This window comes from Dipodascopsis tothii (assembly GCF_038497935.1).
Source record: "Dipodascopsis tothii strain CBS 759.85 unplaced genomic scaffold V1510scaffold_6, whole genome shotgun sequence".
NCBI classification, from domain to species: domain Eukaryota; kingdom Fungi; phylum Ascomycota; class Lipomycetes; order Lipomycetales; family Lipomycetaceae; genus Neoaidaea; species Neoaidaea tothii.
The window spans coordinates 148,408-173,579 of record NW_027117990.1 but is presented as its reverse complement, the minus strand read 5'-3'; the positions used below and the strand labels follow the sequence as shown (position 1 = coordinate 173,579).

Below are 25,172 nucleotides of genomic sequence, written 5' to 3'. Positions count from 1 at the left end.
AACGACGGAAACGAAACAAACACGCAGAGAAATGGCGGGACGGAGGATATAGGGCATGGGGGAATCTTGTCAAACTTTTCACATTATCGGCGCCGGCTCTCCTTCGTGGATCTCAGCGGCCTGGTTGTCGTGGTGCCAGGTGAGCTGCTTGGGCTCCTGGTCGGCCGGGGCCCTGGGGTCAGTGGCGGACAGGGGGGGGACGTACGTGATGCTGATGGCGCGCGGCTCGCGCTGCTTGGTCTCGAGCTCGTCGAGGGCGCGGCGGGCGGCGAGCAGGTGGTACTCGTGCGCGCGCCAGTTGCGCTTCTTGACCGTGATCTGCTTGAGCTTCTTCTGGGCCTCGGTGTCGCTGAAGCGGACCTGGATCGGCGTGCCGTTCTCGCCGATGGGCTGGCCGTGGAACTTGTTGATGACGTCCTCGGCGACCTGGCGCTCCATGAAGCGCGCGAAGCCCACGCCGCGGGAGTTGCCCTGGTTGTCGCGGAGGACCTTGAGCGAGACCACGGTGTACTCGTCGAGCAGCTGCTTGAGTTCCTGGCGTCAGCGGGCGCGCGGGGCGACGTACCGGCTTGTCCCACGTCCGCGGGATGTTGCTGAAGTAGATGTTGGTCGACTCGGCGTCCTGCAGCTCCTTGAGCCGGTTGGCGAAGGACTGCTTGGCAAACGACGTCTGGTAGCCGTACTGGGCCAGGCCCGAGATGCAGTTGACGGCCTCCTGCTCGCTCGAGAACTGGGCGAAGCCGAAGCTGGCGTCAGCGCGCGCGTGCCGCCACTCACCCCTTGCACAGCTTCGTGTTGGAGTCCATCATGGCCTTGGCCGTCGTCAGCGCGCCGTACCGGCTCACGATCTTGGTCAGGACCTCGTCGGTCGTGTTCGGGGCCAGGCCGCGGATGTACACGTTCGTCGTCTTGCGCGGGTTCTTGAGCGCCTCCTCGATCGCCGCCGGCGACGTGTCGCTCACGGACGAGATCGCCAGCGGGATCGGGAAGTCCTGGAACCCGGCGTTGGCTGGCGTCAGCTCCGGCGGCGCGCCCGGCGTACCGTGCTCGAGCGGCGACGGCAGCTTCATGCCCGGGATCCGGTTCTCGTTGATCTGCTGGAGCGCGAGCGACGGCTTGCGGCCGTGCCCCGGCCACTCGGCCTTGTTCTCGCTATAGCCGCGCTGGCCGTTCTTGGCGTAGTGGTGCGCCGAGTGGTTCCGCGGCGGGTAGTGGCCGGCCATCTGCGAGCCCTGGCGGTTGTGCGTCCATTGCGGTCAGCGCTGCCGTCCCGACGCCCGGCGCCGCTTACTCTGTTGTTGTTCTCCGCGCCCCAGCGCTTGTCGTACCGCGGCGGCTTGCCCGAGCTGGGCGGGTACGACCGGTACACCAGCCCGACGTTGGCGATCGACGCGCCGTACGACATGCCCGCGGTCGACGAGTCCACGATCGTCGGCGACGTCTGCTGCGCCGAGTTGATGTCCATCGGCAGCATGTGCGGCGACGAGTACCCCGCGTACATCGGGTAGATCGGCATCGGGATCGCGGACGTGTACATGGGCGCGGCCATCGGCGACTGCGGCACGGAGTACCCGGCCTGTCCGTTGTACGGCGCCGACATCTTGTCCGTCTGCTGTCCGAGCTGGCCCGTCGTCTGCAGGTACGCGTGAATGTTCTGAGGAATCGACTGTCCGTAGAATGATGCTGGCGAGGCGTAGTATGTCAGATCTTGCATTTGATTCACTTCGATCGTGTCCGGAGCGTTCTTGTACACGTTAGCGAGCGCTGCGGTGGATGCCATGGCTTGACAGGTCCTTCAGCCTAGACGGTGCTCAGTGTGTGTGCGCGTCGGCTGCCAATTAAAGTGCTGGCGGCGGCAAGCGAGCCGCGGCCGGCGCGGCGCGGCCGCGTCCGCGCCTGGCCGCGCCGCCGGCCGCGCCAGGCACGCGCCCGGCGGCCGGCACCGGGGGCCGCCGGCGCCGCTGCCGGCGTCACACGCGCCGCCGCCTGCGTCACATACCTTGGTATCCAATACGGCTGTAATTGATATCGCGCGCCTTCAGAACAAGCCCGGGCAACTGGATCGATCGGCTGCAGTGCGGTGGAGCTCAGGTTCGCTCGGCACCACGGTCAACGCAAAGGATATAGGAAGAGAACAGGTAGAGGCTGGCCCCGAATACAGTCTTCTTTTATTTATTGACCTAATTATTGGCCCACCGCTCGCCCAGGGCGCTTATAGACGAGTCAATCTGGCAGGAGACAAACTTGCGCCGGTTGGGTTGCGAATCGCGCGGCGGGCGGCGGCGGCGCCGCGCGCGGCCGCAGGCGGCGATCCCGGAAATGACTGGCGGCCGCGGGACGGGCCGCGGGCGCGGCGGCGGACGGGCGGCGGGCAGAGGGCGATGAAATGCAAACGACGAGGGCTAACGGTAGACGAGGTCACGCCGCGCGACGCGTTATGACATAATCAGGTAAACAAAGCCGGCCCACGCGCGCGCGGCGGACGCGACGCGCCGCATTCCGGTTGCCACGGCGACGGTTGCCACGGCAACCGCGTTGCCCCGGCAACGCCGTGTTTACGCCCGCGCCGCGCCGCCGCCCGCGCCGCACCGCCGCGCACCGCCCGCGCCCCGCCCGCACACCGCCGCACACCGCCCCGCCGCGCCCTAGACGTAGTTTGTTTACGCCCGGTGACAGCGTGACAGCGAAAAGCACGCGGCCGCCCGGTGTGACGATCTTAAATTCACGCTACGCCGGCGCTCGCGTATTACCCGCGCACCAGCGCCGCCGACCACGCCGCCACGACCAGCAGGACGTGCAGCCCGCTGGCGGCGCACACCAGCGCCACTGCGGGGTGCGCCCGCAGCCACACCGCCGCCACCGCCGCCGTCAGCCACGCGCTGCGGTCCGCCGCCAGCCGCGCCGCCGCCGGCTGCGCCACAGCCGGCGCCGCGAAGTCGCACCCGCCGCGGTCCATGTTCTCGAAAAAGTTGGCCAGCCACGCCTCGGCCCGCCCGGCGCTGTCGCCGGCCATCAGCTCGGCCACTGCCGGCACCGCCGTGTGCTCGCGGCCGCGCGTGGCCGCCGCATACTCGCTTCGCAGCCGCTCCAGCCACCCCCGGTTGCGCCCGCGCACCGCCTCGTTGACGTCGATCATGTAGTCCGCCAGCACCGTCGTCGGCAGCCGCGGCGCCGCCTGCGGCCGCTGGAACGCGGCCAGCATCGCCGACGACCCCACCAGGCCGTGCCCGCGCGCGCCGGCCGTCAGCCACCGCGCGCCGGCCGCCCGCACCATCGTCTCGGCGCGCTCGTCGTAGCTGTCGTCGTACGAGCTCCCGAACGGGCTTTCGTCGTCGTCCCGCACCAGCTCGCACCCGCGCCGCCGCCCGCTGGGCTCGCCAAAGCTCGCCATCGAAAACTCCTCCGTCACGTCCCCCGACGGCTCGTCCGCGCCGTCGTGCAGCGTGCCGATCCGCACCGGCGGCCACAGCTCGTTCGTCCCCAGCTCCGACAGCGGCGAGCCCTTGTACTCGCCCACGTCGGCCTCGTAGTCGCCCAGCCCGACGCCGCTGGCCTTGCCTCGCTTGAACCGGAGCACGAACGGCACCGGCTCGGCCGCGGGCTCGCTCGGCTCGGCCGCCGGCTCGGCCGCTGCCTCAGCGACCTCCTCTGGCGGCTCGACCGAGACCCGGAAGAAGTCCGACACGCTCTCGAGAAAGTTATACGAGCGCCACGGCGCGGCCGGCGAGACCGCTGCAGCCTCGGCCGCCTCCGCGGCCCCGGCCCCCGCGCTCTCCGCGCCCAGCCAGCGCCCGCCCAGCAATTGCAGCCCGTACCGCGCCGTCCTGGGCGCCTCCGCCCGCGGCGACTCGACCGCCCGCGCCGGCGTCCCCGCCAGCCGACCCGACACGCTCCGCCGCGGCGTCTTGTCCACGCGGTTCGCCGACGTCTTGCGCACCGACAGGCTCCGCCCCGGATCCATTCCCGACGTCCGCGGCTTGCCGCTGCGCACCTGCGGGCACTCGACCGTCACGATCAGGTGCTTCTCCGTCGGCAGCTCAAACGCCTTGGGCGCGTACCCCGACACGTGGCCGCTCTGCCAGTACCACCGCCGGCGGTGCGCGCTCGTCGGCAGGTCCGGCCCGTCGAACGCGCCCGCGTTCTCCTTATCCGCCCCCCACACCGGCGGCGGCATCGCCGGCGCCGCCGCCAGCGCCACGTCCTCGTCGTCCGCCAGCCGGCTGTCGGACACAAACACCGACGGCGGCCAGCTCGGCGCCGGCGCTGGCGGCGGCCGCCGCGTACCCACGTGCGCGGTCACGTCCCAGTCGAACTGGAGCTCTGCCAGCTCGATCGCCTCCCGGTCAATTGCCGGCAGCAGCGCCTCGTTGATGTTGTAGGATGCAAAGCTCTCGTCCATGGTCGCCGCCGGCCCGTCGGCGCCGCCGCGTCTTTTAAGGCGCGTCGTCGCGCGGCCGCCGCGCTGTTCACGCGTGTTCTGTTTGCTTCCTGACCGGTACAAAATCCCAGGCCAGATTCAAACGGCCCGGCCGCGCACCGCCCGCCTGGGCCCTGGGCCGCTACTCGGCTGGGCGCGCGGCCGCGTGGTCTGGTAAACTCAATCCATTGGTACGTACAGCGGGTATCGTCAGCAAGGTATCGGATCCGGGGGGGTATCGTCGTCAAAGACCGCGCTGTAGTCAACGTTCAGCGACCGCAGCATCATGGCCATCGTGAACTCGTCGTCGGGCTCGGCCGCGGCGCCGCCGCCGACCGCCACGTCGTAGTCGTACTCGTCGTACTCGTCGCACGGCTCGGCCCGGGCCGCCGGCCGGCCGCCGTGCTGCCGTGACGTGCGCCGCCGGAACTCGGCCACGCCACCCATCCGCCGCACGCGCTCCTCGGCGACCTCGAACAGGTCCTGGGCCGCCAGCTGCGCGGCTGCGCGCCACCGCGCGACCAGCAGCTCGACGTGGTCGTCTTTGGGCATTGCCAGCCCGTCCACGACGACCGTGGCGGACGCGTACCTGTGGGCCTGGCGGGCCTGTGCGATCCGGGCGGCCGCCTGGGCCAGCGATCGGTCGAGAGCGGCCTCCTGCTTCTGGACGAGCGGATCGACCAGATCAGCCTGGGCGGCGGTCCTTTGACGGCCACGCAGACCGCCGCCGCGGCCGCCACGAGCGTCGCATCCATCCGACGGCGCCAGGAACTGCTCGCGAAACATGCTGGGCGACAGCCCTAGGCCGCACGCCGGCGGGCGGCCGCTGTCGGGTGTGCGGTCAGGCGTAGCCAGCGGCCGACGGCCGCGGATCTGCGGCGAGCGCTCGCCAGGGCCGCCGCAGCCAGTCAGGCCACTGCCCCGCGGGGCGGCCGAGGGCCCAGCCAAGCCGCCGACCGCTCCGCCAGCCGCTCCGCCGCCCACGGCTGCCGCACCGCCCGCTCCGCCGCCAGCTCCGCCGCCCGCCGCCGCCTCCGCGGCCTCCGCCGCCGCAGTGCACGCGCGCTTCAGCGGCGACTTGAACGGTCGCGTCAGCACACTCATCCCCGCCGTCGACCTGTACTTTTGCGGCGTCGACGGCGGCGTCAGCTCGGTCGTGTCGGCCATCAGTGCCTGTGCCATCGTGCGTTCTATCAAACATGATCCGCGTGCGGTTGGGTGTTTCGCGATGTTCCGGGTAACATTCATCTCGCATGAAAAAAAAATTTCCAAATTCTGTGCAGGCACCCGGATCAAGCACCGACGTCAGGTAAGAAAACAGGCCGCGGGCACCGCGCTGCACGCCGGGCACGCTCCCGGCGCAGCTGGCGGGCCTGCCAGACCCCTGCTACCGGGCAAGCTGACCCGATTCAGGTTTCCCGGCAGATTGTGTGCGTTTTTGGAGCCCAGGCAGGCAGCCAGAAGATCACCATGGTTAAGAAGACGACGAAGAAGTTCCAAAAGCACCACCTCAAGCGGACGATCGACCAGCGCAAGCAGGTGCAGAAGTACAAGAAGAAGATCTTGGGCGACAAGCGCAAGAGCGCGAACCGCGGCAGCGCTGGCGGGGCCGAGGAGAGCGACGAGGCCCCGGAGCCGAGCCGGGCGGACCAGATCCTCGACAAGGACACCGAGACGTTCTTCGGCAGCAATGACGGGCTGGACGCGCTCCAGGCGACGGGCAAGAAGGGCAAGAAGGCCGGCAAGGCCGGCCAGGCCGCGGACGGCGCGGCCGCGTTCGTCGCCGAGGACCTGAGCGACGACGACAACTTCACCAAGTTCCTGGACGAGGAGGACCAGGCGGCGCTGGCGTCGGACGACGACAGCGCCGAGGCGTCGGAGGACGAGGAGGTCGAGCTGTCGGACGACGACGCGGAGGTGGCGGTGGGCAAGAAGAAGGCCAAGAAGGCCGCGGACGGCCGCGAGGAGGTGACCAAGGAGCACATCGCCAAGTGGGGCGCGCTGCTGGCGGACGAAAAGTCGCTGCGGGCGCTGAAGCGGGTTGTGGTGGCGTTCCGGGCCGCGGTCAACGTGGGCGGCGACGAGGAGGCCGCCGCGTACAAGTACGCGATCCACGACCCGCGCGTGTACAACGACCTGGTCATGCTCGTGCTGCGGCAGGTGCCGGCGGTGCTGCAGCACCACCTCCCGGTGTCGACGTCGGGCGCGGGCAAGAAGACCGTGGACACGGCGACCAAGAAGTACAAGCAGCTGGCGCCGGTGCTCAAGTCGGTCTCGTCGAGCTACCTCAAGCTGCTCGGCGACCTGACCGACACGGAGGTGCTCTCGGCGGTGCTGACGTCGGCCGGGCAGCTGCTGCCGTACTTTGCGTCGCACCGGCGGTTCATCAAGCAGTTTGTGCGCTCGGTGGTCGACGTCTGGAGCACGTCGCCGAACGAGCACACGCGCCTGGCCGCGTGGATGGTCATCAAGGAGGGCGCCGAGACCGGCGACGCCGGCATGCTGGCGCTCTGCATCAAGACCACGTACGCGGGCATGATCAAGCAGGCGCGGGCCACGTCGATCCGGACCATGCCGCTGATCAACCTGACCAAGAACACGGCGGCGATGCTGTACGGCATCGACTTCAAGACGTCGTACCAGACCGCGTTCGACGCGATCCGCCAGCTCGCCGTGCACCTCCGCAACAGCGTCGTCCACAAGACCAAGGACTCGTACAAGGCCGTGTACAACTGGCAGTACATCCACTCGCTCGACTTCTGGCGGCGCGTGCTGTCGCTGCACTGCGACATCGAGAAGGAGGCCCTGCGCAAGAAGGACTCGCCGCTGCGGCCGCTGATCTACCCGCTCGTGCAGGTCATGCTGGGCACCATGCGCCTCATCCCGGCCGCGCAGTACTTCCCGCTGCGGTTCCTGCTCATCCGCAGCCTGATCGACCTGTCGCGCGACACGGGCGTCTACATCCCGCTCGTGCCGGCCATCACCGAGATCCTGTCGTCGACGACGGTGACCAAGGTCGGCAAGGCGACGTCGCTCAAGGCGTTTGACTTCGACCACAACATCCGCGCGTCCGCCGGCTACCTCGGCACGCGCGTCTACCAGGACGGCGTCGGCCAGCAGGTGGTCGAGTGCCTGGGCGAGTTCTTTGGGCTGTACGCCAAGTCGGTCGCGCTGCCCGAGCTCGTCGTGCCGGCCGTGCTGACGCTCAAGCGCTTCGCGCGCCGGTCCAAGAACGCGCCCAAGCCCGCCAAGGACCCCAAGGCCCGCGGCAAGAAGGAGCGCGAGAACTACAAGTTCAACAAGATGCTGCTCGAGGCCGTCGACAAGCTCGAGGCCAACGCCAAGTACATCCAGGAGAAGCGCAAGGGCGTCGACTTCACGCCCCAGGACACGCGCCAAGTCAATGCGTTCCTCAAGGACGTGCCCTGGGAGCAGACGCCGCTCGGCCAGTACCTCGGCGTCCAGCGCGAGATCCGCGAGGAGAAGCTGCGGCTGCTGCGCGAGTCCATCAAGGACGACGACAGCGACGCGCCCGCCAGCGACGACGACGGTGCCGACCTCGACGAGCTCGAGGACGAGCTCGAGAGCGAGGACGAGGTCGAGGACGAGGCTGAGGCCGAAGAAGAGGCCGAGCTCATGGACGAGAGCGACTAGTCCCAAAAGTTACTGTAATCTATTTATTGTCATTTCCTGTCTACTCGAGAATCTTGTAGAATGCCTTGTACGCGTGGTCGATGTCGAACAGCAGCTGCCGCGCCTGGTCCTCCGAGATCTCATCCGTGGCCTTCATCTGGTTGAGCGTGATCAGCCACTCGATGATCTTGCCGCGGCCGTCGAAGTCGCTCGTCGTGACCGCGTTGATCGACGTCATGAGCTCGCCGAGCAGCGGGTGCAGCTGGTCCTTGGCCTTGTAGTTGAGCTTGAGAGCGTCCATGAACGTGATGAAGTTGCCCGTGGCGTCCGCGGCGGCCCGCGCCGACGCCGCCGCGTGGCCGGCCACCGGCGCCGGCGCCGGCTGCCCGTACGTCACCGGCGCTGAGTAGCTGTCCTTCACGGGCACCTCGACGGTCGCCGGCACGCCGATGCGCAGCCGCGAGACCGCGGACGGGTACTCGATGTTGTACTTGCGGCGGAACACGTCCAGGTCCTGGAACTCGGCCGCCACCTCCTCGTTCTTGAGGATGGTGTTGTACTGCGCCAGCAGCCGGCCGCAGATCTGCGTGTACTCGTGCTGGGCGATCGTGTCCTTGACGTACGCCCGCTCGACGAAGTCGAGCGTGATGATGATCGAGTAGATCTCGGCGAGCGACTCGTAGAGGTCCCGCTGCGCCGTGGTCCGATACAGCCGGATCTCCTCGTCGACCGGCGCCCGGGCGGCGAGCGGCGACGGGTACGACGAGTACGCGGTCGGGGCGTAGGGCTGGTGGTTCATGGCTGCAGTCGGGGACGCCGGCGGCGCGGCGATGGGTCCACGATAGCCGGGTAAGCGCGCCGCACAGCGTGCGGCGCGCACCGCCACCCGCGCCCCGCTGATGTCACCGCTGACGTGTCGCGTGGCGCACCGGCCAGCGCCGCTGACGTGGTCTGCCGCTGTGGCCTGACCCGGCGGTGGGCGGCGGCCAGTGGACACGCCGGGCCGGGCCGCCGGCGCGCGGCGGGCCCACCGCGCCAGCGCGCCGGTGTCGGGCCCGCCGCCGCCGAGCTCGCGGCAGCGTGCACGCGAGCGCCCGAACGGCGACCGTGCGTCGGCTTACGCGGCCCCCACCGGACGCACGTCGCCGAGGAACGGGCGCCACAAGCGGGAGAATGAAATCAGGGGGGCTGACAGCGCGAACGGCCGTAATTGCTGGCGTCCAGACAGCTGGCGCACGGCTGGCCGCGCCGGCACTGTTCTGCAGCTGGCCGGGCGCCCGCGCGTCCGTCGTCGCGTCCGGCGGCGCGTCCACAGCCGCGCCGCCCTGTGCTGCGTGGCGCGGCGCCGCGCGTCGGCCGCGCCTGCCGCGCCCAGCGCGTCGGATCCACCGCCAGCCCGCCCTGCTGCGCCGGTCGGACAGGCGCCCGGCGCTCAGTCAGCACCGTCGCCGGCAGCTCTAGACGCCCGGACGCTGTCTAGGCCGTTCTGGCAGCCGGTCGGCCGACTATGTACGGGGACTGTCGCAGGCCGCGTTTGATTGGCCGCGCGGCGGCAGCCTTGCTCCACCAACGGGCAGTGTGCACCCGAACCGGCTAGCGCGCGAACAGGTCGCGTGCGGCCGTGCTGTGTGGCTCGGGTGGCGCAGCGCTGCGGCGGCTCGCGGCTCGCCGTGCACCCGTGGCAGCGACTGCTGACCGGTCCGTCCAGCGCGCACGCGCGGCCGCGCGCCCACCGCCTCGGCAGGCGTCCGCGGGCCCGGAGCTCGCCGGCGCGCCCCCATAGCGCACGCGACCGACCTGCGGCCGAACGGCCGGTCCGGACGGCGTCGGGCTCAGCGCAGGCCTAGACCGAGCCGCACTGCGCCACGACCGCGCACTGCGCCGCACGTCAGCCGCGCCGGCCCACTGCACAGCCGGCCCGCGCCGCACCCCGCGCCGCCGCCACCGCCACACCAGTCTCGCCACGGAGCAGCGCCACCCGCGCCGCTTGCCGGACTTAGTCTAGTGCCGCACGGCGCGCTAACAGCGGCCTGTTGCTGCGGCGACCGGTGCTTCCGACCATTTCCCACCAGAGCCGCAACGCGTGGCGGGTGCAACCCCAAGCGCCACGCCGCGTGGCACTTACCACCGCACCACGCGGAGAATTTGCGCACTTGGCGCAACATGGCGCGCACCACGGCCCCCAGCCTGGCGTTTTCCTAGGTTTTGCTCACTTTTGCCGTTGCCTGGCCGTCCCCGATCGGCTGCAGCCAAAAAAAACCAGACAGGGTGTTTTTTTGTTTTCGTCGTCGCAACCACCAAAAAATTGTCATCGTCAGTTTTTTGCACCGACAATTCGCAGGATCCCGCGGGCAAGCCGGATTTTGCACAGCAGCACATCGACTTGCGGTCAGGACCGAGCCTCGATCGGCTTGGCTTCCGTGTGCTCGTGCCGTTGGGCGTCCTCCGCCGGCCCCGCAAGACCGTGATATGTTTTAGGCTCCGCAGGGGATCAGCAACCCAGGGTCTTCCGCCCGTTTCGCGCTCCCTTGCGCCCCCCCGCCGGATCGCATGGCGTCCGCCAGCATGAGCGACCGCATCGCGTTCAAGCACCTGAAGGAGGAGTTCGTGTCCGGACTCAAGGGCGGCTCGATCCAGGAGATCAACGCGGTCACGCTGGTAGCGCTGGTAAGTACGTTGCCGGACCGGCTGACGCCAGTCATCGTATGCCGTGTGGTGCGCCCTGCAGACGCGGTTCGCGTTCTTTGCGCGCGCGCCGCTGCGCCGCGCCCCCATGCCGCGCGTGGTCGACTTTGTGCTGAATTGGGTCGGCATCCTGCTGTCGACGACGGTGTACGCCTCACACCCGCTGGCGCTGAACCTGCTCATCGCTGTGCCGGCGCTGGTCATATACATGCTGCCGGCCGTGCACGACTCGTCGCGGTACCGGCTCAACCGCGCGATCCTGCGCCGCCGCGACCGCAAACACCGCGACTGGCCGGACGCGGCGCTGGGCGCGCCGGCGCCGGGCCCGGCCGCGGCGACGCCGGACCCGCGCCACATGCCCGCGCGCTGCGCGCCGTGCCTCGAGGGCAATTGCGACGCCTGCGTGTGCGCGCTGCCGCCGCCCGGCGCCGCCGCTCCGCCGGCGCCGGCGCCGGCCGGGCCGCCCGAGAGCGGCCGCCTGCACCACGGCCACTCGTCGTCGTCGTCGCTGCTGTCGTCGTCGTGCCTGTCGCTGTCGTCGTCGGCAGCGCCGTCGGCGACGCTGGTGTCGGCGTCGGCCGCCCCGCTGACGGCGACGGCGTCCGCGTCGTCCTACAACCACCTGCTGTCGGCAGCAGCGGCGTCGCCGCCGCTGTCGGCGTCCATGTCGCTGAACGCGTACCTCCCCAAGAAGCCGTTCCTGACGGCGTACCGCGGCGGCATGATGATCATCACCTGCATCGCCATCCTCGCCGTCGACTTTGAGATCTTCCCGCGGCGGTTCGCCAAGGTCGAGACCTGGGGCACGTCGCTGATGGACCTCGGCGTGGGCTCGTTCGTGTTCTCGATGGGCCTCGTCTCGGCGCGCGGGCCGCTCAAGTCGATCTTCTACAAGCGGCAGACGACGTTTGTGCGCGCGTTCGCCACGTCCGTGCGGCAGTCGCTGTCGGTGCTGCTGCTCGGGCTGCTGCGGCTCGCGCTCGTCAAGGCCGTCGACTACCACGAGCACATCTCCGAGTACGGCGTGCACTGGAACTTCTTCATGACGCTCGGCCTGCTCCCGCCGTTCGTGTCGGCGCTCTCGTTCGGGTCGCACTACCTGTCGCCGTCGCTGCAGTCGCTGCTGATCGGTCTCGTCTACGAGGCACTGCTGCAGCTGACCGGGCTCACCAAGTACATCCTGACGGCGCCGCGCACAAACATCGTGGCCATGAACAAGGAGGGCATCTTCTCGTTCATCGGCTACCTGTCGATCTTCCTGGCCGGCCAGGCCACCGGCTTCTACACGCTGCCGTCGCTCGTCACGCGCCCGATCAAGCTGCGGTTCGTGGCCAAGTTCATCGGCGGCGCGCCGTCGCTGACGTCGCACAACCTCAACCAGCACACCGCGCGCCGGTCGACGCTGGCCTACCTCGGGCTGGCGTCGGTCGCCAACGTGGCCCTGTACCAGCTCTGCACGCGCGTGTTCAACCTGACGGTCTCGCGCCGGCTCGCCAACTGGCCGTACGTGCTCTGGGTCGTCGCCTACAACAACATCTTCATCCTGATGTACCTCTTTGTCGAGATGGTCTTCTTCCCCGTCCTCGCCGCCGGGCCCCGTCCTGCCGAGCACCTCCTCACCGCCGACGACCTCGAGTACCGCTACGACGACGCCGTTCCCTGGGGCCTCGAGGCCGTCAACGACAACGGCCTCGCCATCTTCCTCTTTGCCAACATGCTCACCGGCCTTGTCAACCTCTCGGTCAACACGCTCGAGGTCAAGAACTTCCAGGCGCTGACGATCCTCATTCAGTACAGCGCCGCCCTCGCCGTGCTGGCCGCCATCATGAAGTACAAGAACTGGCGCCTTCGCCTATAGCCTCGGCGGCCGTGTCGTCCAGGCGCGGCTCCCGAGCGCCCGCTCTTGGCTTTTTTTGGTCTCCAGATACTTGTATTATTACCGCCGCGGCCGCGCCGCCGCCGACCGCGCCCCCGCTTAGACACCGTCGGGACACGTCTGTCTGTTTTGTTACCTCGTCCAGTTCCGTCTGCTTATATTCCTTTTTACATTCTTCTCCTGTCTCGTCACGCGTTTGGTTAGGTATCTCATTTGGGTTTCATTCTGCAATCTTACACTTCATACACTGTGGTCAAGCTATTTCTGTATCTTACATCGAAAAGTAATGTTCTTGAGCCGGCTGGCGCCAGACGCCGTACCTGCGTCGTGCGGCGCGCGGACGCCGTAGTCACGTGCGAGTCACGTGTAATTGTGATCTGTGACCAGCCAGCAGCGCTCTGCGCCGCCACTCTTCCACTCCATCCACCATCCACCGGCATCCTTCCAGCCGAACCCGCGCAACCAGGCCCCGGCAACAGATCCAGCGTGCCGAACGAGGACCTCGACCGCCAGACAAACTCACTCCTTTCAGGATCGCTGGGCGGAGCTCGGCGCAGGCGCGGGATATCGGGCCAACCGAAAGCCGTGGAAAACACCGAGCGACACAGGCCCGGATCGCGCACGGCACAGCCGGCGGACCCCAGCGAGCGAGCGCGTGGTGCAGGCCGCATAGGCAGCCACGGCGCGGCGTGAGGCGCATACAGAGCGCCGGAAATAGGCACACCGGCCCAGGGCCGCGACACAGCCAGCAACAATGTCCAACTCTGCGGTGGTAAGTCCAGAACGGGCGCTGGGCGTCGGGGAGACCTCCTCGGCGGCCGTGCGGTGGACGGGCGCTGACGGCCAGGGCGACATCTACCGGGACATCATCGCCGAGGTGATCAACTCGTCCCGGATGGACTTTGACGACTTTGGCGTCGAGGACGCCACGCTGCACGAGCTGCAGGTGCTCTGGCAGCGGCGGCTGTCGATGGCGGGCGTGGCCAAGTTCCCGTGGGACCCCGAGCCGATCCCGTCGCCGCCGGCGATGTCGCAGCCGTCGTACCCGCACCCGGTCGGCGGCATCGACCCGTCGGCGATGGTGTCGGCGATCGACGCCAGCGCGGAGGTCAAGTTCGAGGCGGCGGCGTCGTCGAGCACGATGCGGCAGCCGAACGGGCAGCCGATGATGTTCTCGAACCCGACGATGGCCGCGATGCGGGCGGCGCAGCAGATCCAGCAGTTTGCGCAGGAGAGCAAGGTCCCCACGGAGGTCGCCGACGAGAGCATCAAGGGCGTCATGAAGCGCGCACGCGTGCTTGACAGCGAGGACGACGGCAGCGGCAGCGGCCTGATGCTGCCGGGCGGCGGGCGGATGGCGCAGGTGGACGGCGCCGACAGCGACGCCGCCGGGCCCAGCACGGCCGCCGTCGACGAGCTCGTCCACGCGCGCATGGCCGAGCTCACACAGCGCAACCTGGAGCGGATAGCGGCGTTCAAGGCGCGCGTGGCCGCCGCCCAGCCCCAGGCCCGTCGGCGGGCGGCCGACGCTGGCGCCGTGCTCCCGCAGTTCGACGGCGCGCTCGACTCGTCCGACGACGACGACGACGACGACTCGGAGGAGGACGACATGGCGCCCGTCTCGACCGCCAACACAGCCCGGCGGGCGGCCGGCGGCGACGACTCGGACGCCATCAACTCGGACCTCGACGACTCCGAGGACGAGATCAACTCCCAAAACGACGAGGACGCCGACGACTCGGGCATGCTCATGCTGTGCATGTACGACAAGGTCCAGCGCACAAAAAACAAGTGGAAGTGCATCCTCAAGGACGGCGTGGTCGGCATCAACGGCAGAGACTACCTGTTTGGCAAGGGCAATGGCGAGTACGAGTGGTAGCCAGCCCGATACGAATCTACGCGCAAGCGCCCTGTTTAGAAAAACAAAATATGTATACGACTCAGTCGACGCGCGGCCGACGGCCGGAGTAGATGCCCATGTTACTTTGATATCGTACAGTGCCCGGTTCTAGTAGGCCTCCTTCTTCTCGTACGGGTTGTACCGCAGGAGCTTCTCGATCAGGTCGACGTGCGTGAGGATCATTCGCCGGCAGCAATACCGCTTGAGGCCGAGCTTGTCGAGAGCCTCGCTGGGGATGTTAGCGGTGTTGTGTGGATGGCCGGCGTGGGTAGTGGCGGTAGATGAGCCGCGGCGGTGGATGAGCCGCACGCCCGATGCCGAGCCGCACGGCCGACGAGCCGCACAACGGCGCCGTCGCGTGACCGCATGACTGAGCCGCACGAGCCGCACGAGCCGCACCCGCTGTAACCGCCAGGGTTACACGAGCGTCGCACGAGCCGCACGACATGCGGCGCTCGCGGTCCCCTGGCGCCGCCTGGCACCCGCCAGCGGTCCGGCATCCGCCCCGCTCTCTCGCCCGCCACAGCACCCACGTCCGGTCGTCCCGCACTACTCACCCCTCCGGCAGATCGTTCTGCAGGTACGTCAAGTACGTCTCCCACTTGTCGCCGACAACCTGTTCGTCAGCCGTGGATCTCGATCCGGCGTCCGCAGCCGTCGCCAGGACACCGGCCGCTGGCCATCCGTCGTCCGGCCGTCACCGGCGCACGAGCGGTCATCGCCATGGCCCCTCTGGCCGCCCGCGCCGCCGTCTCCGGCCGCCACGGTCGTCCGATCGACACCGGCCCTGCTCGAGCTGGCCGTCCATCGTCCATCCACGTCGCGCACGCCGCCCGCGCGTCCGCACTGCAGCCGTCGCTCCGCCATCAACCTACCTTGCCGCAAGAAAAGCACCGCACCGGAATAATCATGGCTTCTGTAGGTGTTCTCGTCTGCCGTCGAAAATTTGCGTCGTAAAAGTTTTTCCCGCCTTTCGTGGTCGTTGGGACAATCTCGTGCGGCTCACATAGAAAAATTTTTCCACTACGCCAAAAAATTTTCTTCGTGAGACTCGACTTTTGTACCAAACACCAGGCAGTTTGGCTGATTTGGGTAGGATCAGACACAACCAGAGAGACCACAAGGGATCGGGTTGGACTACCAGACTCAAGATCGGACTGCTGAGCCCTCTCAGACCGCTGGCTGGACAATGAGCTCGAACAAGAACACCGGCGGGCTGGTGCCCGCTGTGAAGAAACCCGAACGCAAACTGAAATGGACCGTGTCGGGGGCCACGGGCGGCAGTCTGTCGCCCGTGGCGCCACTGCTGTCGAGCGACGAGAGGTGAGTGACGGACGCGGCGGATCGGGGCGCGGGATCGGCCGCGCGGGCGGACACGGACGGACGCAGGCGCCCTCATCGGCGTCTGTGGCCGCCCGCCGGCGATCCACCAGCCCCTCCAGCCGGCCCAGCAACCGCCGGACACGCGCTGACTGACAGGTTCATGATTGTGCTCACGTCGACCGAATTGCGCGCTTATACGTTCCTGCGCGAGGAGCTGGTCGCGTCGGTCACCATAAACAGCGCCCACAGCGTGGTCGACATGGTCTTTGCGGCCCGCGACGAGGCCGCCGAGGCATCCGATGGCCCCGAGAACGTTTGGCTCGTGACCCGCGCCGGAAAGTTCCTTTACGTCGACTGGACCGAGAAGGCCGTGACCAAGACGGTCAAGTTTGACCTGCGGATATGGCGCATCATCGCAATCGATGGCCCGACGTTTGTCGTGGTGGCCGTGCTCGACACGTTCAAGTCGTCGGACCTGTCGATCGTCCGGCTCGAGGAGGGCACGGTCGTGTCCAAGGCCAAGGTGCTGGCGAAGATCCAGAACTTTCTGCTGTGTTCGCTCTCGCAGAGCCGGCGGTGCGTAACGGTGGCCGCGGCCGCGCCGCTGCCGTCGTCGCGGTCCGCACGCCAGACGGCACCTGTGATCGAGACGGTGCACACGCTGCGGCTGGCAGACGACCTGCTGTCGGCGGCGGCGGCCAAGGTCAAGCGCACGCGCAAGTCGTCCACGATCGCGGTCTCCGACAACGGCTTGCTGGCGGTCGGCGCCGCCACCGGCGTCATCGACCTGTACTACCCGCTGCCGGACTCGGCCGAGTTTGCGTATACGGACGACGAGAATGAGTACGTCATGCGCACGCTCAAGTGGCACCTCGACCCCGTCCGCGCGCTCAACTTCTCGCTCAACGGCGACTACCTGCTCTCGGGCGGCAACGAGAAGGTGCTCGTGTTTTGGCAGCTGGACACCAACAACGTGCAGTTCCTGCCGCGGCTGCCGGGCGTGATCCGCAACATTGTCCGCAACGAGAACTCGACGCTGTACGCGCTGTGCCTCGGCAACAACAACACCGACATCATCGGGCTGTCGGCCACGGACCTCAATTCGCGCGTGCACATTGCCGGCGTCAAGCCGACGTTCCACGCGCTGCCGAGGTCGTCGTACGCGCAGCTGCCCAGGACGTCGTCGTCGGCCTCGGTCTTTGTGAACGCACCGCAGGACTCCAAGGCCAAGGGCACGGCCGCGGCCGCCGGCAAGACGCCCAAGCTGAAGACGTACAACTACACGGTCTCGTCGGTGACCGTCCAGCGCACGGCCACGAACCAGGTGCTGTGGTACTTTGCCACGCCCGAGGACTCGCAGGTCCAGGTCTACGACCCCGCCAAGGGCGAGCAGGTCGCCATGATCTCGGTGGCGCCGACGCTGCAGACCGGCAAGATCCAGGCCGAGGAGGCCATCCCGGACCCGCGCGTGACGCAGCTCGACCTGGCCGTCGACGGGGACTGGATGGTGACCGTGGACGAGGTCGTGCCGCCGCCGATGGACGACCTCATGTCGCGCAACGACCTGCGCGTCAACCTCAAGTTCTGGCACAACGCGCCGCCGGCCGACGCCGACACCGCCGTCGTGCCTGCCGGCGCGGCCGCCTACGACTGGCGGCTGGCCAGCCGCATCGTCGACCCGCACGGCAAGGGCGTGCCCGTCGCCGCTGTCGTCGCCGCGCCCAAGCGATTCCACAAGGGCCTCGCGTTCGCCACGGCCTGTCCCGGCGGTGGCGTGCGCATCTGGCGGCCGACGTTCCCGAAGCTTCAGTCGCGCCAGGTCGTCTGGACCGTGCGCCACATCCTGCCGCCGGCCGCCCAGGCGCCGCCGGGCGACCGCCCGTCGGTCGCGCTGGCCTGGTCCGACGACGGCAGCATGCTTGTGCTCGGCGTCGACACGCACCTGCACGTCATCGCCGTCCCGCGCAAGTCCAACCCGGAGTTCCGCGTCGTCAAGACCCTGCCGAGCGTGCTCGGCTCGCCCGTGCGCTCGCTGTCCATCAGCGACACGTACCTGGCCGTGGTCTCCAAGACCCGGACGACGGTCGTCGACCTGCTGTCCAGCTCGGCCCTGTGGTCGCTGACCCTGGGCTCGACTCCGGCCGGCGGCGCTGGCCTGGCCGCCTACGGGCCCTCGTTCTTTGCATGCGCTGTCAACGCCGACTCGCCCACCGGCGTCGCCGGCACGGTCTACGTGTTTGAGTACGACTCGCCACTGCCGATCCATGTCTACAAGCACTCGCGGCCCATCGCCTGCATCAAGGCGCTGCCGGCGGCGGCCAACGTCGCACCGGCCGCGCTCGGCGCCACCGCCTCGGCCGCCGCGTTTGTGACCGCTGCGGCCTCCCGCAAGGGCTTCGCGCTCTCCCTCGTCGACACCGACGCGCTCGTCTACACGCTCTCGACGACCGGTGGCGCCGTGCTGCGCGCGCGCAAGGAGAACCGCGCGTCGTCGGCGGTCGCGGCCGCGTCGGCTGCGGCCGCAGCTGCTGCTGACGGCCTCTCGCTCGGCCTCAAGCGCCTCGGCATCACGCCCGAGGACGCCTCGGACGACGTCGTCGACCACGACCACGACCACGAAGACCCCCTGGCCGCGTTCAAGGTCCTCAACGGCACGGCCTACACCCGCGAGGCCGCCAACGGCGCCAACGGCACGAACGGCGTCGCCAGCCTGGCCGCCGCCGACGCTGCCCGCGTCCACGCCAAGCCCCTCACCTCCACGGCTCTCGACCAGCTCTTTTCGGCTCCGGAGTACGCTGCCGGCAGCATCGAGGGCATGTTCGACCAGCTCCTGGACGTCATAGGCCAGACAAAGTGATGCCGTCACGCCTGGCCTCATCATCTCATCTAGACTACGTGTATCCATTGATCTCACAGCATTTTGATTACACAGTTTTGTACGCTATAAAAGTTGGTTACTGGATCTAATAAAAGTTTTGTACAGACAGACGACGCGCGAGGCTGCGGGCGCTGTAGCCGCACATAACGCATAGCAAAGGCACCGTGCAGATGGCGCTGCATTCACATGGCGTAGCAGCGCTTGTACCTGCAGAGCAGAGAGCAAGCAGTTGCCGGGTATGCAGCCGCCGGCTTGCATAAGGCCGCAGGCGTGCATACAACCGCCATTGTGCATACAGCCGCAGACGCGCATGTAGCCGCATGCACACATACAGCCGCCGCTCCGCATATAGCCGTCAATCTGCATGCAGCCGCCGCTCCGCATGCAGCCGCCCCTCTGCATGCAGCCGCATACCCGCCCACATGTAGCCGCTCAGGGGCACCCGCCTATTGCCGCACGGCAGTATGCTCTTTTCTCGACTAATGTATTCATGACAAGGTATTCGAACTGCACGCCTATATTACATCCACAACGCCGGCCCCAGGTCCTTTCGCGCCCGGCCGCAGCCGGGCCCGTCTCTCAGCGGATCATCATCGCCCGCGAGATCTTGTCGGACGTGACAGCGCCGGCGGCCACGCTCGCCAGCTTCTTGCCGGCCGACTCAAAGATCTTCCAGAAGCGGAGCGACTCGTCGGCAGCCACCGTCGCCAGCGTAGCGCAGTCAGGGCTCAAGACCGAGCCCAGGATCCGGCTCGAGTGGCCGCTGATGTTGCCCGTGTTGGCCAGGGTCGGGTACGACCACAGCGACAGATTGTGCACCGGCGACCCGTTGGCCGAGCCGTGCGTCGACACAATCTCCTTGCCGGTGTGGGACCAGTTGAGCGACGACACCTGCGAGCCCGTGTCGATCGAGTTGACACGGGCGCCGGTGGTCGTGTTCCAAAAGTGGATGTTGCGGTCGTTGGCGCCGCCGCCGGTGGCGAGCAGGTTGTGCTGCCACGGGCACCAGGCAAGCGCCTTGACCGCGGCGCGGTGGTTCGTCTTGGTGAACTTGGGCGTCGTCGAGCGGGCGTCCCAGATGTTGACAAAGTTGTCGTTGCCGCCCGACGCCAGCTGGCCGCCGTCGTCGCGCCAGCTCAGGCCGCAGACCTCGCTGGTGTGGTTGGCAAACTCGGTGACCTTGTGCTGGGCGACGCGCACGTCGTTGTTCCAGATCGAGCCGTCGCGGGCGCCGGTCGTGAGGATGTTGCGGTTCCACGACATGACGCCGACGCGCGACGGGTGGCAGTTCATCGTGCGCACGCGGCACTCCTTCTCGAGGTTCCAGATCTGGACAGTGCCGTCCGAAATGCCGATCGACACATAGTCGCCGTCGGGCGCGCACTTGACGCTCGAGATGTACGCGCCCTCGGGCGCCGACATCAGGCACTGCGTGGCCGCTGTGACCGGGTTCCACATGTAGAGCGACTCGTCCAGGGCGACCGCGACCGTGTTCTTGACCGACCAGTCGAGCAGGTTGAGGTAGTAGTCGTTGCGCATGCCGGGCGCGTCCAGCACGCGCTCGGGCGCGCTCGGCAGCTTGCGCCGGCTCTGCGAGCTCACCGGCTTGAGCGGCCGGTTGTACTGGCTGCGCAGGTCGATCGGCTTGGACGACTGCGGCGCCGGCGGCTGGAACGCCAGGATCCGCGTGTTGAGCGAGATCCCGCACGCCTCAGCCACCTGCGACTGGTACGCCAGCGCGGCCGGATCGGCCTGGTAGGCTGCGCCGTCGGCCGCCGGCGACGGCGCAGCTGGCGCCGTCTCCAGACGCGAGATCGACGGCGCCGACGCCGCGCGGTTGGGGATGAACCGGTCGCCGCGGACGCCGGTGCGGATGACCTGCTTCTTGGACGGCCGCGCAGGCGACGCCGACGCCGGCCCGGTGCCCGTCAGCGCCCAGTCGACCGTCGCAGGGTCGACCTTGATGGGCGTGGGCACCTGCCGGTGAATGGCCGGCTTGGCCGACGGCGGCGTCCGGCGAAACAATTGCCGGGCGGGCAGCTGCGAGAGCGGCACGTTGGACAGCGGCGTCGAGTCGAGACGCGACTGCGACAGCCGGCCCTTGGGCGTGCACCAGTCGGCATTGCCGTTGCACTTGACGGGGGTGCTATAGTTCATCGTGACTAGGTATATATGACGTCGTCTAGACCAGCTAGCGACAGAACGGACAAAAAGGCACACAAACGGGCCACAGAGCAAAAGAAGAGAAAGGGACACAAGACCAGCTTGGTATTTCTGAGAAGCGAACAAGAAAGGATGGATGGGAAGACAGAGGGGAGAGAGGACGGCGGCGGCGGCGGCTTTTTATGGCTCGCGGGCTGCGAACGGCAATGTTTATATCGCACTGTTTGCGGAATAGCTTAAGGTGGCCCGTGCCCTGCCGTTGCTACGACAACCGTCACCGGCGCTATGCACAGCCGCGTGCCCCTGGCGCGCACGTGTCGGCGCGCACGCGGCCAGCGCCGCTTTTGGCCGCGCCCCACGCCGCGCGGACGCGGCTGCGGACGCGCCGGCACGCGAGGCGGGCCGATCGCCCGACATAGCCTGGCAGTGGGCCGCCGATCTGTCGAGAGGGCGTGTAGTGTAGTTGGTTATCGCGTTCGCTTCGCATGCGAAAGGTCTCCGGTTCGATTCCGGACTCGTCCATTTTTTGTTGCGCGCGCCGCGGTCACCCCACCCTTGGATCCTGCACTCCTGGTCAGCCGCCCCCTGCAGCTTGTTGGGGACCTCGGGACTGCCGTTCGGCCGGAGCACGCGCGGAGATGGGTAGGCGCCGCGCCCGCCGACGCCGGCCTGGGCCCACCGGAGGCGTTTCTTCGGCATGGCCGAGGGCGTTCGTTGATCTGGCTGGTGCTGGGCGCGTGACGCCCCTTCGGAGGCTCCGTCGCAGGTGGCTGCTCTTCGGGCAAGTCGGTGCGCAATGCTGCCTGTAGCCGGCGCTGCTCGCAGGACAGCCACCCCCCGGCGGAGTCGCAGTGGAGACTCGGTCGTTCCAGCCGTTCATCCGCGGCAGCCGTGCTCTGCAGGACAATCGATGACATGCACTCTACGTGGACTGCATAACGCGATCTGACGCGGCACGGAGATCCGCAGCGCACGCGTGCAGGCGTACGCGTCAGTCCAGCCGCGCGTGGCAACGGGCGGTGGTGGTGGGTCGTCCGAAGCCGTGCCTCCGTCGGCTGTGACGTCGGCAGAGTCAGATGGCGTGCTAGCTAGGGTTGCGCCGGTCGAGGCGCGTACCGAGGGGTCACTGCTGGGACCGGGCTGAGGCTAATCCATCGCGGTTAGCCGGTGTCGGTGCTTTGTAATGTTCGAAAAAAAAACCATTGTCGGAAGGTGTAAATAAGCTTGGCTGTGCAGCGGCGTCGGTACGTGCCGCGCCGATGAGCGCTGAGGGGTTCCCCAACTTTCTACGTGCAGCAGCCTGACAAAGCAGACGGCGCCAGGCACGGAGGAGGCAAAAAGCAAGTTCCAGGACTCGAACCCGGCTCACTTCCCCACTAGGGATCGAACCTAGAATCTCCCGCTTCGTAGGCGGACGCCTTGCCATTGGGCCATGAGGAATTGCTTGAGATGCCAGCGCGAGCAGGCGTGGAGTGCGGCGGCAGAGGTACCGGGGCGAAAAACGGTGCAAAAAAGCAATGTCGAGGAATTGAACCCCGGTGTCTTCCCCACTAGGGATCGAACCTAGAATCTCCCGCTTCGTAGGCGGACGCCTTGCCATTGGGCCATGAGGAACTGCTTGACAGCTGAGCGGCGCTTAGATTACAGGTGCAGCAGGTGCAGGGTCGCGACTCTTGCGGCTAGCGTGCCGGCATTTCCCCGACGGAGTTTGCGCTAATAGCCGTGGCTGAGTAATTCCAGGACGCAGCCCAACCCGGTCCGGCAAGTCCCAAAGGTGTGGGTAATTCAGTGACGATGGATGACTCGTCCCCGTTGCGTCCAAGTCTAAGTCCGCGCGGACTTGGCGACGCCGCTGGCGTAATGGCAGCGGCACGACATACGAACGACACGGGCGGGGCTTCGCCGCGCAGCCGCGCGGACTGCAGGCCGCGCGGAGACAACGCCACAAAGACTGGCCGCGCAGCGAGAACGGCGCAGCCGACGCGAACACGGCAGAAAGCTACGCACCCCCGCGCTAGCTGCTGGATCCGGATAACAGCGTCGCCAGGCGGTGGTCGTGCACACTCTAATTCGCCGGTAGCGTGCGTGATTACTCATGGCCGCAATTGAGTTGTCTGTGCGGGTGTCATAGCTCGGTAGTAGGGCCGGCGGTCGCCGGCTAAGAGCCGACGGCCGCGCTGGACGCGTCGCGGTGAGCAAGGCACGCCGACTATAAGAGGGCGCTGAGCGCAGCCGAGAGAGACCAAGAAGATGTGTACGGATATGATCACTTACTACGCGTGCTGCGGCTGCGCGATCAAGACGGAATTTGTGCCTTGCAAAGAGGCTCGTCGCCGTGTCATCGACAACTGCCCGCGCCACACTGTGACCTACACGGCGGACAAGAAGTGCTATGTGCACCGCAAGTCGGCGACGGGCGCGTCCGTGTCGTCCGCGTCGAAGCTGCTGCCGATCCGGCAGCGCATGGTCGTGATGGCGCGCGCGTGCTAGACGCAGGCGGGCACGTTCTGGACCTGACGGGCTCCGGCAGCTGTCTGCGGACGCCGAAGGCACTGAGCAGGGCGAGCGCCCGCAGGTGCCGTCGACGGACGCCGTGGCGCCGGACGGGTGGCGGTGGTCGACAGATCGCCGCCGAAGACCGCCGTCGGCCGCCCAGAGCCGCACAGAGTGCGGCGCAACATCATAGAACGCGCTACAGGCATACAACGCGCCACAGGCACACAGCAACCCCAGCCACAGCACAAGCCACTCAGACACCGAGCACAGGCCTGCAGCTAGCACAAACCGGCGGCAGTGCAGCGCCACGAGCAGCGCACAGCGCCTCGGAAGTACAGCGCCTCACTGTCGCCAGCCACGGCTGAGCAGAGCCGCACAGAGCTGACAGAGTCGCAAAGCCGCGCAGAGCCGCGCAGAGCCGCGCAGAGCTACACAGAGCCGCACAGAGCTATACAGAGCCGCACAGAGCCATACACAGCCACCCACAGCCATGCACAGCCATGCACAGCCATGCACACCCGCGCACACCCGCGCACACCCATACACAGCCACCCAGCCACTCACTCCGCCACACTACGCGACGTCCTCGCGCTCCCCCGCGCCCTCGCTCCCCGCTCTTCTACCTCCTCGCCCGCTCGCAATCGCTCATGTATTCATTCAAAATTCAAACGTAATCCATCCCGGCCATGCCATGTTGTCGCTCACAATCGCCCGTAGTCGCTCGAGCACAAACCGCTCGACCTTGCCCACGTTTTTCAGCACCGCGCCCTTGGCCGTGTCGCCGATCTCGCTCTCGACCTTGATGTTTTTGATCACCTCCACGTCGCGCCCCCGGTCGTCCGGCGCCAGGCCGTGGTGGCCGCCGTCGGCAATGAAGCTCATGTGCGCCTGGCGCAGGATGCACGCCAGCACAGCCAGCCCGTCGATCTCGATGCTCGACACGGTGATCTTGACCGGCAGCGAGATGAAGTTCGGCGACGGGTAGTTCAGGCGCAGCACGGCCGCGACCACGATGCGCATGTCGCCCTTGTAGGCCACGTGCAGCACAAACTGCACGTCCTCCTCGCGGACCGAGAACGGCGGCGGCGAGGCCGAGGCGTCCGCCGCGGCGTCCGGCGGCCCGTCCGAGCGGTCGGCCGAGCCCGCCGACGGCGCCGGCGACGGCGCGTCGCGGCCAGGGCGGTCGGCGCCGTCGGCCGGCGCCCCGGCCGCCGCCGCCGGCCCCGGCTCGGGCGTCCGCGCCGGCATCCGCAGCGCCGGCAGCATCGTCGACGAAAACACGCTGTGGAACGCCGGCGGCGCAAACGGCGGCGGCGAGAACGGCGACGGCGGGTACTGGTAGCCCGGGCGCAGCACGCCCAGCATGCGCGCGCGCGTGCGCTCGGCCTCGTCCGCGGCCAGGCCGGCCGGCCCGCTCAGCTCGCGCTCGGTCGCCGCCGGCTCGCGCGTGTAGGTCGGGGCCGGCTCCGGCGGGTCCGGCGGGTCGGCCTCCTCGTAGAAGTCGGCGTAGGGGTCGCCGATGTGCTTGATCTCGATCGCCGGCGCGGCGTGGCCGATGTCGAACGAGACCACGGCCACGGACTCGATGTAGCCCGGCAAGGCCATGGTCCGGAAGTGGCGGTCCAGGAACCCGCGCACGGTCTCGGAGTACCGCGCGCGGTCGTCGTCCGTCAGCTTGTCCCAGTGCACGTCGATCGACATGGCGGCCGGTGGGCGGAGGGTGGCCGGTCGTGGGCGTGATCGATCGCTGGGCAAATTTTGGTCGCTAGGCCTCATCACCGCCACGACCCGGCAGCGTCCA

The 25,172-nt window shown here is 67.9% G+C and overlaps 12 protein-coding genes and 3 non-coding genes across 15 annotated transcripts; 7 read left to right on the top strand and 8 right to left on the bottom strand.

Annotated features, from left to right (window-relative positions):
* Positions 1-78: 78 nt before the first annotated feature.
* Positions 79-1,780, bottom strand: V1510DRAFT_361536 (uncharacterized protein; the record flags this gene model as incomplete). The annotated part of the gene is made up of 4 exons (XM_066931067.1): positions 79-534; positions 566-746; positions 778-1,223; positions 1,292-1,780. The coding sequence occupies 4 exons, from the start codon at positions 1,778-1,780 to the stop codon at positions 79-81; spliced, it is 1,572 nt and encodes a 523-aa protein (XP_066790498.1).
* An 873-nt stretch (positions 1,781-2,653) lies between these two features.
* On the top strand, positions 2,654-4,557 carry V1510DRAFT_441891 (uncharacterized protein; the record flags this gene model as incomplete). The annotated part of the gene is made up of 1 exon (XM_066935643.1): positions 2,654-4,557. A coding segment is annotated over one exon (1,839 nt), but the record flags the coding sequence as incomplete, so codon positions are not given.
* A 70-nt stretch (positions 4,558-4,627) lies between these two features.
* On the bottom strand, positions 4,628-5,599 carry V1510DRAFT_406237 (uncharacterized protein; the record flags this gene model as incomplete). Its single annotated transcript, XM_066932369.1, has 1 exon — positions 4,628-5,599. The coding sequence occupies one exon, from the start codon at positions 5,597-5,599 to the stop codon at positions 4,628-4,630; it is 972 nt and encodes a 323-aa protein (XP_066790496.1).
* Positions 5,600-5,802: 203 nt separating this feature from the next.
* V1510DRAFT_305442 (Noc2p family-domain-containing protein) lies at positions 5,803-8,091 on the top strand. Its single transcript, XM_066930709.1, has one exon. It carries the CDS (start codon positions 5,888-5,890, stop codon positions 8,069-8,071), a length of 2,184 nt encoding a protein of 727 aa, XP_066790495.1. The 5' UTR covers positions 5,803-5,887; the 3' UTR covers positions 8,072-8,091.
* V1510DRAFT_305443 (vacuolar protein sorting-associated) lies at positions 8,092-8,968 on the bottom strand. Its single transcript, XM_066930710.1, has one exon. The coding sequence runs from the start codon at positions 8,847-8,849 to the stop codon at positions 8,112-8,114; it is 738 nt and encodes a 245-aa protein (XP_066790494.1). The 5' UTR covers positions 8,850-8,968; the 3' UTR covers positions 8,092-8,111.
* A 1,420-nt stretch (positions 8,969-10,388) lies between these two features.
* V1510DRAFT_305432 (uncharacterized protein) lies at positions 10,389-11,132 on the top strand (the record flags this gene model as incomplete). The annotated part of the gene is made up of 2 exons (XM_066930708.1): positions 10,389-10,717; positions 10,749-11,132. Coding segments are annotated over exons 1-2 (501 nt in total), but the record flags the coding sequence as incomplete, so codon positions are not given.
* A 53-nt stretch (positions 11,133-11,185) lies between these two features.
* On the top strand, positions 11,186-12,907 carry V1510DRAFT_412544 (GWT1-domain-containing protein). Its single transcript, XM_066933089.1, has one exon. The coding sequence runs from the start codon at positions 11,400-11,402 to the stop codon at positions 12,591-12,593; it is 1,194 nt and encodes a 397-aa protein (XP_066790492.1). The 5' UTR covers positions 11,186-11,399; the 3' UTR covers positions 12,594-12,907.
* Positions 12,908-13,032: 125 nt separating this feature from the next.
* V1510DRAFT_390738 (transcription factor IIA, alpha/beta subunit) lies at positions 13,033-14,594 on the top strand. Its single transcript, XM_066931760.1, has 3 exons — positions 13,033-13,383; positions 13,459-13,692; positions 13,774-14,594. Exons 1-3 carry the CDS (start codon positions 13,366-13,368, stop codon positions 14,488-14,490), a joined length of 969 nt encoding a protein of 322 aa, XP_066790491.1. The 5' UTR covers positions 13,033-13,365; the 3' UTR covers positions 14,491-14,594.
* Positions 14,525-15,488, bottom strand: V1510DRAFT_412539 (DNA-directed RNA polymerase, subunit N/Rpb10). Its single transcript, XM_066933088.1, has 3 exons — positions 15,387-15,488; positions 15,069-15,127; positions 14,525-14,740 (listed from the first exon to the last, which is right to left on the bottom strand). Exons 1-3 carry the CDS (start codon positions 15,420-15,422, stop codon positions 14,620-14,622), a joined length of 216 nt encoding a protein of 71 aa, XP_066790490.1. The 5' UTR covers positions 15,423-15,488; the 3' UTR covers positions 14,525-14,619.
* A 212-nt stretch (positions 15,489-15,700) lies between these two features.
* On the top strand, positions 15,701-18,691 carry V1510DRAFT_401627 (uncharacterized protein; the record flags this gene model as incomplete). Its single annotated transcript, XM_066932044.1, has 2 exons — positions 15,701-15,834; positions 15,991-18,691. 2 exons carry the CDS (start codon positions 15,701-15,703, stop codon positions 18,689-18,691), a joined length of 2,835 nt encoding a protein of 944 aa, XP_066790489.1.
* Positions 18,692-19,015: 324 nt separating this feature from the next.
* On the bottom strand, positions 19,016-20,963 carry V1510DRAFT_305355 (WD40-repeat-containing domain protein). The gene has a single exon (XM_066930707.1). It carries the CDS (start codon positions 20,867-20,869, stop codon positions 19,292-19,294), a length of 1,578 nt encoding a protein of 525 aa, XP_066790488.1. The 5' UTR covers positions 20,870-20,963; the 3' UTR covers positions 19,016-19,291.
* A 360-nt stretch (positions 20,964-21,323) lies between these two features.
* V1510DRAFT_t56 lies at positions 21,324-21,397 on the top strand. The gene has a single exon. It is a non-coding gene; the product is annotated as a tRNA-Ala (tRNA).
* An 846-nt stretch (positions 21,398-22,243) lies between these two features.
* On the bottom strand, positions 22,244-22,315 carry V1510DRAFT_t46. The gene has a single exon. It is a non-coding gene; the product is annotated as a tRNA-Arg (tRNA).
* Positions 22,316-22,417: 102 nt separating this feature from the next.
* Positions 22,418-22,489, bottom strand: V1510DRAFT_t45. Its single transcript has one exon. It is a non-coding gene; the product is annotated as a tRNA-Arg (tRNA).
* Positions 22,490-23,806: 1,317 nt separating this feature from the next.
* V1510DRAFT_441877 (uncharacterized protein) lies at positions 23,807-25,072 on the bottom strand (the record flags this gene model as incomplete). The annotated part of the gene is made up of 1 exon (XM_066935642.1): positions 23,807-25,072. One exon carries the CDS (start codon positions 25,070-25,072, stop codon positions 24,029-24,031), a length of 1,044 nt encoding a protein of 347 aa, XP_066790487.1. The 3' UTR covers positions 23,807-24,028.
* Between the last annotated feature and the right edge of the window lie 100 nt (positions 25,073-25,172).

Bases quoted from the DNA above. Each gene is read 5' to 3' on its own strand.
- V1510DRAFT_305442 (XM_066930709.1), top strand. From the start codon at position 5,888: ATGGTTAAGAAGACGACGAAGAAGTTCCAAAAGCACCACCTCAAGCGG.
- V1510DRAFT_305443 (XM_066930710.1), bottom strand. From the start codon at position 8,849: ATGAACCACCAGCCCTACGCCCCGACCGCGTACTCGTCGTACCCGTCG.
- V1510DRAFT_412544 (XM_066933089.1), top strand. From the start codon at position 11,400: ATGTCGCTGAACGCGTACCTCCCCAAGAAGCCGTTCCTGACGGCGTAC.
- V1510DRAFT_390738 (XM_066931760.1), top strand. The intron at 13,693-13,773 runs GTGTCGGCGATC...CCGAACGGGCAG, and splicing joins GCATCGACCCGTCGGCGATG to CCGATGATGTTCTCGAACCC.
- V1510DRAFT_412539 (XM_066933088.1), bottom strand. From the start codon at position 15,422: ATGATTATTCCGGTGCGGTGCTTTTCTTGCGGCAAG. The intron at 15,128-15,386 runs GTAGGTTGATGG...GCTGACGAACAG, and splicing joins GGTGCTTTTCTTGCGGCAAG to GTTGTCGGCGACAAGTGGGA. The intron at 14,741-15,068 runs GTGAGTAGTGCG...TAACATCCCCAG, and splicing joins CAGAACGATCTGCCGGAGGG to CGAGGCTCTCGACAAGCTCG.
- V1510DRAFT_305355 (XM_066930707.1), bottom strand. From the start codon at position 20,869: ATGAACTATAGCACCCCCGTCAAGTGCAACGGCAATGCCGACTGGTGC.